Source organism: Hermetia illucens, chromosome 5, assembly GCF_905115235.1.
Source record: "Hermetia illucens chromosome 5, iHerIll2.2.curated.20191125, whole genome shotgun sequence".
Taxonomy (NCBI): Eukaryota; Metazoa; Arthropoda; class Insecta; order Diptera; family Stratiomyidae; genus Hermetia; species Hermetia illucens.
The window spans coordinates 38871184-38883571 of record NC_051853.1 but is presented as its reverse complement, the minus strand read 5'-3'; the positions used below and the strand labels follow the sequence as shown (position 1 = coordinate 38883571).

The 12388-nt window shown below is 42.9% G+C and overlaps 1 protein-coding gene across 1 annotated transcript; it reads right to left on the bottom strand.

Annotated features, from left to right (window-relative positions):
• Window positions 1–2219: 2219 nt before the first annotated feature.
• Window positions 2220–12019, bottom strand: LOC119657923 (isocitrate dehydrogenase [NAD] subunit beta, mitochondrial). Its single transcript, XM_038065111.1, has 8 exons — window positions 11828–12019; window positions 11680–11736; window positions 11528–11626; window positions 3565–3681; window positions 3370–3504; window positions 2982–3302; window positions 2797–2922; window positions 2220–2686 (listed from the first exon to the last, which is right to left on the bottom strand). Exons 1-8 carry the CDS (start codon window positions 11867–11869, stop codon window positions 2456–2458), a joined length of 1128 nt encoding a protein of 375 aa, XP_037921039.1. The 5' UTR covers window positions 11870–12019; the 3' UTR covers window positions 2220–2455.
• Between the last annotated feature and the right edge of the window lie 369 nt (window positions 12020–12388).

The following is a 12388-nucleotide window of genomic DNA, read 5'->3' as shown; positions in this document are numbered from 1 at the left end:
ATAAGTAGATTTGTCGCCGTACGAATGATAATGTTCTTTAGGTGGTTATGAAATCATTCGTCGATGCATTCTCCAGGATCTCTGTTGACTGCGGTTATTGTGACATCCACTTCCTCCTTATATGTATTGTGGAGGCTGAGCTGTGGATAGCTTCAGTGTTAACTCTCACCTGATTGTCAGAGGAGATTCCAGGTGGTGTTGTTATTCGGGCCCGGAGCACCATGCCAGCGAGATAACGATCCGAGTCTATATTGCCCCCCAATATGTTCTGACATTCATCAAGACTGAGAGACCAATATCTACAATCTCCTTTGTATGGGCGTGAACGTTAATGAGGCTTATATTTCTAAATTTGCCTGGCAAAATGCATAGCCGTTCGCTTATGTTTTCAAAGTTATTTTTTCATTTTTTGGCTGACTAAGAAACCTACTCCGAGCACATGATTTACTGGATGACCGTTATAATATACGGTTTAGCGGCTCTTCTCCAGGAAACCGGTCCCTGGCAGCTTGGCTCCTCCTCTGTACAGCGAGCGCACGTTGCATGAGAAAATGCGCAAATCGGTACTCCGTTGTCGTTGCCGGGTTCGTCGTTCTAAAGTTCATCCTTCCCGAAGCTCCTTCTGTAGTTTCGTAACGTTGGTTTTCCGTGTAGAGTTGTCAACCCTACCCAACCCCCAACCAGGAAGATCAGTTGGTACATTCATCCTTCTCCGTTTGCTGCTTTTCGTTAAGAAAGAGCTCCCAGCGGTCACTACGTGGAGATGGAGATAGTGTTTGGTAGTAGAGCTGTTGGTGTTGGTTCAGAAGGCGTTTCCCAGGTTTTATGCTCCATCGCGGGTACCAATCCAGGTTTCGCCCTGGGACCTATACTACTCTTTGACCACTTGCGAATTATCATGAACCTAAAATCGCTTTTGGCCACGCCGCTACCAGGGCAGAGGTGAGGCAGCGTCTGATGGCTTGCCTCTGCCCTGATATATCCCAAGCAATTACCCTTGCAGGGTGAGGCAACGCATTGACGAATTATTTATGCCACAAGTTCGCAGATATCGACCCCATGCCTCCTGGTTACATCAGAATGGCATGACGGCAGATATAGCCAATGAAACGATGGATTCGTTGAAATCTTTCCAAATCAAACCATTTCAAAGGACGTCGATTTCGTTTGGATGCATACAGAAAATATTTTTAGAAACCTTTTTGTAAGAAAAATTGTACTATTTCAATTTTCCTGACCACCGCAATAATTCTTTCTTGCTACTTCGGACGTTGAGTTGTACGTCACGAGCCATGGCCCAATTTTCAATAGTCATTTCAGCCTTCTACTGCTTGAATACTCAAACAGGTTCGAAGTAGTTTCTTTTAGCACGTTGCTCTAGAAGCAGAGGTCGTCGTTAGCGTCGAGGTTCTACAACCCACTTTGGGTTTTGGCCTTCAGGATGTCTTTCCTGTAAGCATCTCGATCCATCCATCTATATTCAAGCCAATTATCTGTAACAGTAATGCACTTTCCATAAATTATAATTTCGTCGTAGAAGCAGTTTATAAGTTATATCTGCCGAAGTTCACCTCTTCTGTGGCTGTGTTAGCACTTATGAAACGAATTGTCAAAAGAAGATGCTCCAAGAAGCGTATAAGAAACAATTTCAACATCTATTGCTGATAGCGGTTTACCCCTTTTCATTCAATGGGCGCCCCGTTCAAAGTTGGTTTTCTATGGTAACCGTAGAAAAATGACATTGTTTTCCGTAGTTTCAGCTTCAGAACCGAAGCTTGATCGAAAACGCTTCTACAAAGATTTTGGTAGACAATCTACACTTTCACGCGGTGCAACCCCAACCTCCTCAAAATATAGCAGAAATTAGGGAAAAATTCATTATCAGAAGAAGCATTCTTCATGGCAAAAATAGATGAATTAAAATTGATTAACCGCCGTACAGCTCGGACATTGCTCCAAAGGGTGGATGGAGCAAGACGGCAATCGAGAACTCCTTCAGTTCGAAACCGACCAAATTTTAAGCGGAAGTAATTTTCTTAACGCATGAAAAGTTGGAAGAGGCTATCGAAGATAATAATACATAATTACTTTTTTGAGCCATGATTTGTTTTCGCTACTGATCTGATTTTTTACAAGATTTGATTGAAAAACTTTCGCCCGTCTAATACGAAACGAAAGGTTATGATTTTACATAGAATAAAGAGAAATAAAACAACCAATTGAGGTTTCCAATTATGAGATTTTTAATTTAACCTGAAGAAATTAAAATAAATTGACAAATACTGAAAACAGTGTCCTATGCATTCTTACGACGAATATTTCATAAATATTAAAATCAAAAAGAAAATATTAGAGCGATAACAACGAAACAAAGAACACTTTCTATCAAATAAAAAGTATTGGATTCGCTAAATGTCAACAATGTGGCAGACAATCCTTTTTATTGTCTCATCACTCAGTGGAGATTATAGATAACGGCCTTGGTGAAGTCCTGCGTTGTAGATTGACCGCCTAAATCTTTGGTTCTTACTTTTCCCTGTTCCAAAACTTTAGTAATGGCATTCACGATTACGTCGCTGTACGAGTGCAAATTTATATGCCGGAGCAGCTTGGCACCGCAGAGCAACATGGCGGTTGGGTTGGCAACATTCTTGCCGACAGCTTGTGCGAAGGTGTGACGTGCACCCTGGAAAGGAATTAAGGATTAATAAATTGCAATATTTTTGTTAAAAAAGGTTCTTAATACGAAGAAACTATTCCAAAACTAATACTGCCAACGAAAAAGTTGGGACTCACCGGTTCGAAGACAACAGTTTCAGCTGAATAGGAAGCGCCAGCTACCACACCAGCACCACCGACTAAACCTGAGGCGATATTATCAATAATGTTACCATATAAATTCGGTGTAACCATCACGTCGAACTGAAACAATATAATTTGTTAGTAATCTGCTGGGATCAAACTGAATTTCACAAATTCACCTGGTTAGGATTCGAGACCAATTGCATAGTTGTATTGTCTACGATCATCTTTTCGAAATGAATACGAGGGTAGAGCTTGGACATTTCCTCAACACACTTCAAGAAGAGCCCATCGCCGAGCTTCATGATGTTCGCCTTGTGCACGGCTGTGACCTTCTTGCGGTTGTTCTTTGTAGCATAATCAAACGCGAACTTGGCGATCCTCATTGATTTCTTGGCCGTGATGATTTTCAAGCATTCAACGATTCCGGGTACCGATTCGTGCTCCAACGCAGAATATTCTCCTTCAGTTTGTTCACGGATGATGACGCAGTCAATGTTCTAAAGATAGCAAAGTTTGGAATATGAAATTAGCAAATATTTCAGACTGTGATGATTTTGCACAAACCTTATGTCTGGTCTTCACACCTGGCAAGCTTCGTACGTGTACAACGTTGGCGTACAAATCAAGCTCATTTCGAAGCTTCATATTCAAGGTTTGTAGCTCTCCCTCCACACTGTAATCGGGTGTTGCGAGAATTCCCTGCAAAATGACCAATTTTGGATTATATACTGAATGGATTTGGTGTTAAGAATGACATACCTTGATGCAGACTTTGTTCTTCATAATGGAGCTGGTCACATCTTCAAGTTTTGCGCTAAGAATTGGGTTGACTTCAGAAAGGAAATAGGTTTCAAAATCGACGGGAACATCAGCTGCCTGTCAAAGGAAGAAATAGTATTAAATTTCATGATAGGGGATGGTCGGTGCAATATGATGACTGTATGTCCATATTATTGGCTAATTTCCTATGGTGTCCGTCATGTTAGGTCCGAACGTGGAACGTTGAAGTCTGTTTACAACAGTTGCTGAAAATATAATACCAATGGGTAGTTGGCTCTCTTCAGCCTTTTCAGGCTTTACTGTAAAAAAACTGATTATTTATGAGCCAAAGAGCCTCCCATCGGTATTTACTACCTTCTCCCATCTCTCAGGCAGTGTAAAATTATGTGTCAAAAGAAACTGGGCATGTTTTGAAGCGATACACGAATCGATCCAACCGCTTACTTCATAAGAAGTCAGCCACGCCGTGTGACATTCATCGAAGCCGGTTAGTTAAGTGCGCCCTACTCAATCTTGCGTAAGTCCGTTATTTTAATTTGAATGGACAAGCAGTTTTTTTGTCGTATAAATACATACATGAAGAAAGTATTAGCCATGTTAGATTGTAGTTTCTCGCAGTGGTAAGTTTTTGAAGTGCATTAATTAAAAAAAAATGGCAAAAACACGTAAAATGAATAATATCCACAAAGGAGAGTAGTTGCCTTATTCCATGAAAAAAGTAGCACACGACAAATAGCGGGCATTGTGGGCTTGAATCAGTCCTCTGTAGCGAACTTTTAACAAAAATTCCGGGCCACTGAGTCTATTGCCCAAAAAGAGGGTTCTGCAAGCACGAGAAAAATTACATCAGCCGAAGGCAGATTCATGCGGAGATTCTGCCTGCAGGATCGGTTGAAAAGTTCATTGGATATTAAAAACAGCTCAAGGATGCCATTGGGACAGAAATTGATGCATCAACGGTTCGTCGGACGCTCAGAGAGAAGGCGGATTTCATTGCCGACGTCCCGCAAAAAAGCATTTTTTAAATGGAAGAACGCGGAAAGAACTCTACCTAAGGGCAAAGGACGACGAAAATTGGACACTTGAACAGGGCAGATTGTAATATTCTCCGATGAATCCCAATTTAATATTTTTGAATCGTATGGGATCCACCACGTATGGAGAAGATCAAGTCAGCGATTCAACACTGAATGTATCCAGACCACAGTACGCCAGCCGGTGAGCAGGATGATCTGGGGCTGCTTTTCGTTTTATAATGTGAAAGGACTTTCGTTAATTGATCGAAGAGTCAATGGTCCAACTTATAAACGAATTTTCGCCGAGCGTCTGATACCTTGCATTTGAGAGCAGTGTCAGTATTCAAGTGATTCTGCGACCTGCCACAGGTCCCACATTGTAACTAATAATTTTTTTCCTTTCTCTAGTTGTTTCATAAGAAATATTGGAGATGTTCCAATTATTTGACCGTTTTTGCTTTGCTGATATGAAACATAAACCTACTTTTCAATAAAGGTCCCTCCTGAAAAATTTTACATAGGTATGGAACCCAGTCCTTAACGGACGATTCGAAGCAGGCCCCTTCTGTCGGCACTCCTGACCCCAGGCTTCAATCGGCGTGAGGCTAAAGTCTTGCCTATGGGTAAGCACCTGTCCACGGACAGCAAACAGCCTTCGGGCAAACCGCTTCCGGACAAAGCACAACCCAAGAGCTGTATCAAAGTTGAGGGGAAAGGATCGTTCGGGGCACCTGTGGCTAAGGGGAAACCGACGATTCTCACTCTTCGAGACAAAAGGCAGCAAAGAGGGCACGGCCGGCAACGGCTAGGCCTTCATTTGTAGCCAAGGCTATCGAAGTGGATAAATGGGTCCCGTATGACGACTCTAATCCATCCGGTTACGATACTAAGCAGGCGAACGGCTTAGGAGGAAACTGCTCCTAGCTGTAAGGACTGCATCATCGCAAGACATTAAGCTTTGCTTTGAGTCGGTAGGTGCAATACTGTAAAATGTTAGGCTAAACTTTGCCGACGAAGACACTAACGAGTGGCTCAGGCAGTACTGCTCCTCCTCCAATGATGTGTGGGAGGGTGCACGACTAACCTTGAAAAGGGTCTCTGAACTACCACCATTAAAAAAGTGCTTCCTCTGGCTTCCAGAAGAAGAGCAGAATGGTGCTGGGGTTCTGGAACAACTTGGTGTGCAGAATAACCTCAACACTTCCACCTGAATGCTTCTAAGCAGCAAAACAGGGGAGAGAGCCGATAGGCCGGAAATAAATTTTTCTCACTATCGGCGTTCCCAAACCCGATGTTAAGAAGATTCGTGAAAAATCGAGCTGTCGGCTCTACTACGGGCTAGTGACCGTCTCGTTACAAATGTCGGCTCCTAAAACCATTGAAGGGGACGTGCAGCCTTCGGCATCTTCATCTGAAACGCAGATGAGGTGCCACATTTTCCAAATAAATTTGCAGTATTGTAAAGCAGCGACTACATTTATCAGTCGTCGGATCAATAGCTGCAAGACCTTTATATTCCTCATACAACAACCGTGGGTTGTCGGTGGGGTAGTCAGAGGGCTAAACTTCTAACATGCTGACCTGTTGTATGCCAATGGAAGTGATCGACCCCGCTCCTGCATGGTAGTCTCGAAAGACTTCCAGGCTAATTTGGTTAACGACCTATGTGATGGCGACACCACATCGGCTAAATTAACCATAAAAAGTCAACAGGAAAATAAAGAGATACTATGATGCTCTGCATATTTCCCCTGTGACGCAGAAGACGTTCCCAGTGGAACATTGCATACTACCAGTGATCAGACAGTAGCAAATTCCTGGTAAAAGTCAGACGATTTGAATGAGAAGAATTCTTAAGTTTGATTTTTAGAGCGTCTTCGTTGAAAAATTGCTTCCCGATCAACTGATAGTTCAAAGAGTGAAGTAAGTAGAAATATGATGAGATAAGGCTAGGACAGTACAAGGATTGAACCAACTGCTGCCATCCTAGAATCGTAGTTTTCCTGTGAGTTTAGCATTGCAAGGCCCATTGTTTCTCTCTTGAAATATGACGTTACCTCTTTTCACCAGGGATCTTTCAATACTGCCCTGAGACGCTCTAGCTAGGCACAGTATACTTCAGTTGTTTGGGTTGTGTTGCATAGTAACATTACCCAGTGAATAGCCCTTCGAATATACCATCAAATACACATTAAGATGTTACGATTGTGAAATTCTGCTCTTGATATCAGTGGTGGTGTTTTTGTCTTCTTGTAAACGATTCCGCGGCATTGACATTTTTGTAAAGAACCCATTTGCGATCCCCAGTTACTAAATATATAAGAGAGCTTCCGATTTTGTCTATCCACGTTTGAAACGCTATTATTCCAGCGGTCTTCTTGTTCCTGAGGGATAACTCCTGGGGAATGCAGAAATAAAATTTTACAACATAACTCAGTGATCGTATTTGTCTTTCTATGGTAGTACAGTGTACGTTCAATCCTGTTGTTAGTTCAGCAATGATTTATTTATTCTTCTCGTTCAATTCCATGTTTAACGATTTCTTTACCAATTTTAGAGTTAGAGATTTCTTCGCGGAAGGTGGTTACTGCAGCGTGAAAAAACGACAGGAGCAACGTTGCGAACCTTTCACCTCGACATTGTCAAGGAACATCCCAAAGTCGCACCCTTGATCTTGCCTTCTCTAACCTTTCTGTGCTTTGCCTTTCCCAATCCCCTCATGCACCCTCTTACGTTGCCCCTGACGCCAAGCATCCTGGTGCTCAGATATCCCGACTCCACTCCCTTGCCGCCCGCAAGTCTACCAAGTTTAACTGCTTTAAGGTGAACTTCGAAGTTCTGAACTCAGCCCTGTCGGCAATCAACTGGGTTCCCCTTCCAAGCACTCATTTTCTATACCACTTTACTTGATCGTCTTATTATGTTCCCTTCTCTCCTAAGAGTTTACGCTCTTACCATGTCTGGTTTACCACTGAAGTCCACAAGAAACCTTGTCAAAAACACACAGCGTTTTAGAAATTCCTGTCTTCTAAAGTCTATCCTGATTTCAAATCCTTAATACGTAAGTCCAGAAACGAATATCTGACCAGTGGTGAAGACCCACTGGAACACGAAAACTTCAAACCTTTCTGATCCCACATTTGCAACTCCCACTGTCTTGCCAACCTCTCTCTTCCGTTCATTAAATTCTCTGGCTCCTCAGCTAACTTACCCCAGCTATCTTGTGATTTCCTCTGCCGCTACTTTTCTGCAAGCTGTGTTCACTCTCCCTCCCGCTAGTGGATGTAGCCTGCCCGGCTTCGCTTACCATTCCCATCCTTACCGCTCTCCTTGTCGAGTACCTCTTGACGAACTTGATGCCAATGTCGTCCCTGGCTACGATATTCTTCCAAACCTCTCCTATATTAAAACTGGTCAGTCCATCTCTCTTCCCCATCCCTTATATTCAACAAAAGCCTCGAAGAGAATCATTTTCCTGACTTGTGGGAAGAGACTCTCATCATCCGCATTCACAAAAGTGGCGTTCGTACGATTGCCGAGAATTGCCGTCCCATTTCGCCCCTCTCTTAATAATAATCGTTGGCGCAACAATCCATATTGGATCAGGGCCTTGAAGTGTGTTATAGGGCCCATACACTATCAAACAAATTGCGCAACGCAGGCCGTTCCGCAATAATTTGCTAATGTATGGGCGCGTTTGACGCGTTGCGCAAATGTTTGACGGATTTCAAACATGTTTGGAATCTTTTGCGCAACGGAGAAGTTTGCGCAACGCGATGTGTTGTATATGGGCATATTGTGCTTCGTTCGGCAATATTTTTCAGCCGACCGCTGAAATATAATTTTCATAAAGGTAGAATTTCAACCTCATCTCCGGAGGGGTGGAAAGGAGGAAAAGGAACTCGATGCGCCCATCGCCATTACAAAGTTATTGCCATTCAAAATGGGGTTGCTTTTACATCAGCATGACCAAGTTGAATTTTCAAGGTTAACCCGCGAGGAGGACGGAATGAGGAGAAAGGTTTTCTTTTTCTAACCTCGTTAAAGGACAGCGGCAGCCATCATCCCTTTAAACGATAAGGTTTAATTTTGAGCTCTATTTCTGCAGTGATAAAGGATGTCCTTTCTCTCAAATTCCCTCCGTCTAATGGGGGGTATTTTGATATTATCATTGTAAAGTTGAGTTTGCCAACCATATCCCCGGACAGTAAGAGTGCAAAGAGGATATATAGAAGGAAAAAAATAGTCCTCCTTTCCATTTCTCTTAAAGTTACAGCACCTCGAAAAAGGGCTAGGTTCGAATCATAAATAAACTGTTAGAGTAATTATCGCCCCAATGTGGAAGGGAGGCTACAAAGGAGGCCACCCACTTACCCTCCTACCCCTCCCGATAACAATACAGACAGATGCAATACCATTTTAATTTCATGTTACTCATACCGTTTCCAACTTGTAACTAATATTTGAACAAAATTTCACTGAATGTATGGGAAATGCAATTGCACAAAGCAACGTTGCGTATCTCCCCGTTGCGCAATTTGTTTGACAGTGTATGGACGCTATTAGCGCACAGCTGAATCGACTGGTATCCGACGTCAAATCACGATATAAATCCCACTGCCAACAATGAGATTTGAACCGTGGCCTCCCATACGACAGCCTTGTGCTCTAACCACTCAGCTATCCGGGCACCTCTCTCTTCCTGTTCCAAAATCTTGGAAAGATATGCCACTGGTCATACGTCCACTTTGACCACCACATAGTGAAAGAGCAACACGACTTTGCTAAGCGTAGGTCCAGGCCTCCCAATTTGCTTGACTTTACCAAATTTGTCGCTAAATGTCTAAATTCACGCATACTATTTACACTGACTTTGCTAAAGCCTTCGACACTGTAAATCACAAAATACTTCTATCGAAACTCTCGTCTCGTAGTGTTCCCATACCTATTGTTCCATGGCTTGCCTGTTACCTTTCCAACTGCTCCTGCCGTGTCTCTTTTGATGACTGCACATCCCGCTCCTTCTCCCTCTTCTCTGGCGTCCCGCATGGATCTATTCTGGGTTCTTTATTATTTCTATTTTTTACCAACGACCGTCACCCCCGCCCCCTTCGCTTTAATATAACCTAGACACTCTGGTTTAGTGCTAATATTCAGAAAGTGTCACTCTATGCACTACTCGCTTAAATCCTCACCCATTTCCTTCTCCGACTCTCTAAACGGGCATCCCTTATAATACCTAAATTCCACTCAAGGCCTCGGAATCGCTTTCGACAATAAGCTACGCTTAGACACCCATTGCCTTAGGCATCAACCGAGCAGCATAATTGTCAGCCTTTATGATTCGCTGCACCCCTTATTTTGACTCCACTCAACCCTCCTTAGCTCTCTTCAATTCCCTCATGAGGAATCATTATCAACGGGGAAACAACCGGTATCCGGTCTAGGCCTGCCTTAATAAGGAACTCCAGACATCCCGGTTTTGCGTCGAGGTCCGCCAATTCGATATCCCTAAAAGCTGTCTGGGGTCCTAGCCTACGCCATCGCGCCATCTTAGGCGGGGTCTGCCTCGTCTTCTTTTTCTACCATAGATATTGCCCTTATAGACTTTCCTGGTGGGATCAACCTCATCCATACGGATTAAGTGACCCGCCCACCGTAACCTATTGAGCCCGATTTTATCCACAACCGGAGGGTCATGATATCGCTCATAGATTTCGTCATTGTGTAAGCTACGGAATCGTCCATCCTCATGTAGGGGGCCAAAAATTCTTCGGAGCATTCTTCTCTCGAACGCACTGGCAAGATCATTGTCTTGTACAGTAAAAGGTTTGACCCTATGGTGAGACGTTTGGAGCGGAACAGTTTTTGTAAGCTGAAATAGGCTCTGTTGGCTGACAACAACCGTGCGTGTGAGGAATACCCTCGAGTACTGCTCCGCGATCTGGTCACCTTCCCGTAACTGTCATTGCCTTGTCCTTGAAAATGTGCAACGTAAATTCACCCATTCTCTCTTCTTTAATAAACGCCTCATGTCCACTTTCTGAACCTCCCTTTCCTAGAATAGCGTAGATCCTATCTGGATTTATGCACATTTTCCTCGGGTCTGATGAACTGCTCTAAGAGTAAGTTGGACTATCCCGAAATATCGTTAAACACCCCACGTAAGACTAGATTTAAGAAAATTTAGCTTCTTTCAAAATTTGCTGTCAACATGACACCTATATGGAATCCTGATAGAGCACATGACACAGCATAAACCGTAGTGTCTCCAAGGGTGGAAGGTACAGCCTATTTAAGGTTTTTAAAGCTGGAAAAACGAAAACCGCTGCTCGCTAGTAATAAACGCAAAATATAGCGAATCGTTTGAATATTGAATTCAATTAAGTTAACTGAATCTAACTAAACTATCCTAAGGACTTTTGTTTTGGACACTCCCTAGAAAGGGGTAGTTCCCTTTTTATAATATTTTTACTGTTTATAAGCTTGAAAATCAAAATGCGAACACCGAAAAGCCGCTCTAACATTGGAAACACTCTTCAATAAAATACATTAGCCAACTGAAGCCATTTCCATTCACTTTTGCTATAATGCCAACATATTTGTTCTCTGGATGGATTCCTAATTGAAACTGACTGAACCATAGATTTCTTCAAGCATTGGTCACAGTTCAATTGGTGGAAATCCCACGACTTCGCGATATTAACTAATTAATTTTCATTAGAATTTTTCTAAGGGGAAAGTACAGAAATGCTCGGGCAAAGTTGGTCGCTGTGTTCTATCGCTGCAAGTGCTGAGCTCCACAATTTCAGTGAATCAGAAAATTCCCAAAGTCGCCAAGGTCAATTTGGATGTTCTAGGAATAACCCAAGCCCCAGCTAAACATATCTCACGAAACCAATTAAACAGAGTTAATAGACTCCTACCTTGAAAACCTCCTGCAAGGAGTAGACAATTTCGGGGCCAACACCATCGCCAGGAATCAATGTGCAGGTCGTCCGCTTGGCGCCTTCGATTGGTGCTTGCTGGAAGACATCACGTGAGAAAAGTGTGCAAAGCATTTCCACAAAGCGCTTACCTGTTGTTGGGGAGCCGGGGTTGTATGCAGCGACCGAGCAGTCGAGCTAGCGGAGGCCTGAAAATATTCACAAGATCCAGGAAAATCCCAGTCATAACCTCACACTCTTATGTAAACACTTTTCCGTCGGAACTCGACGAATTCTCACCTGAAGCAGCGTGCGAGCGCAAATCCGTGAAACTAACGCCATGTTGCACTAACCCGGGATTTTATTATCGCAGAATTAATTTATTATAATTAAACGCTCGACTAAGAATCAATTGCCTGAACTCCCTGCGACAGAACAACCACAAGAGTCTGGATGCCGACTACGTTCGGTACGAGCAGCTGATTGACGTCTGGTCCGAATGTTTGAACTAGTGAAAGACAGAGGTCGAAACGGCGAACATCGTTACAGTAATAAACTGGTTGAATGTGGTGGAATCATACAATTCCTCCTAAAATTTTAAAATTGAAATAATTATTTTTGATTGGTGTTAACCACAAGATTTAGATAAAGAAAATGTATGTTATTAGAAAGAAGATGTATGAGACTTTACCTCAGCTGGATTGGCAGCTTTTAGAGATAACGGATTGGTGGACTTCGGCACAAAACCTGGATGTCTGGAGTTCCTTATTAAGGCAGGCCTAGTCCGAATACCAGTTGTTTCGCTGTTGATGAGGATGATGCTATCAAAAAAGGGAAAGCCTTTATTAGAGAGTTATAAAT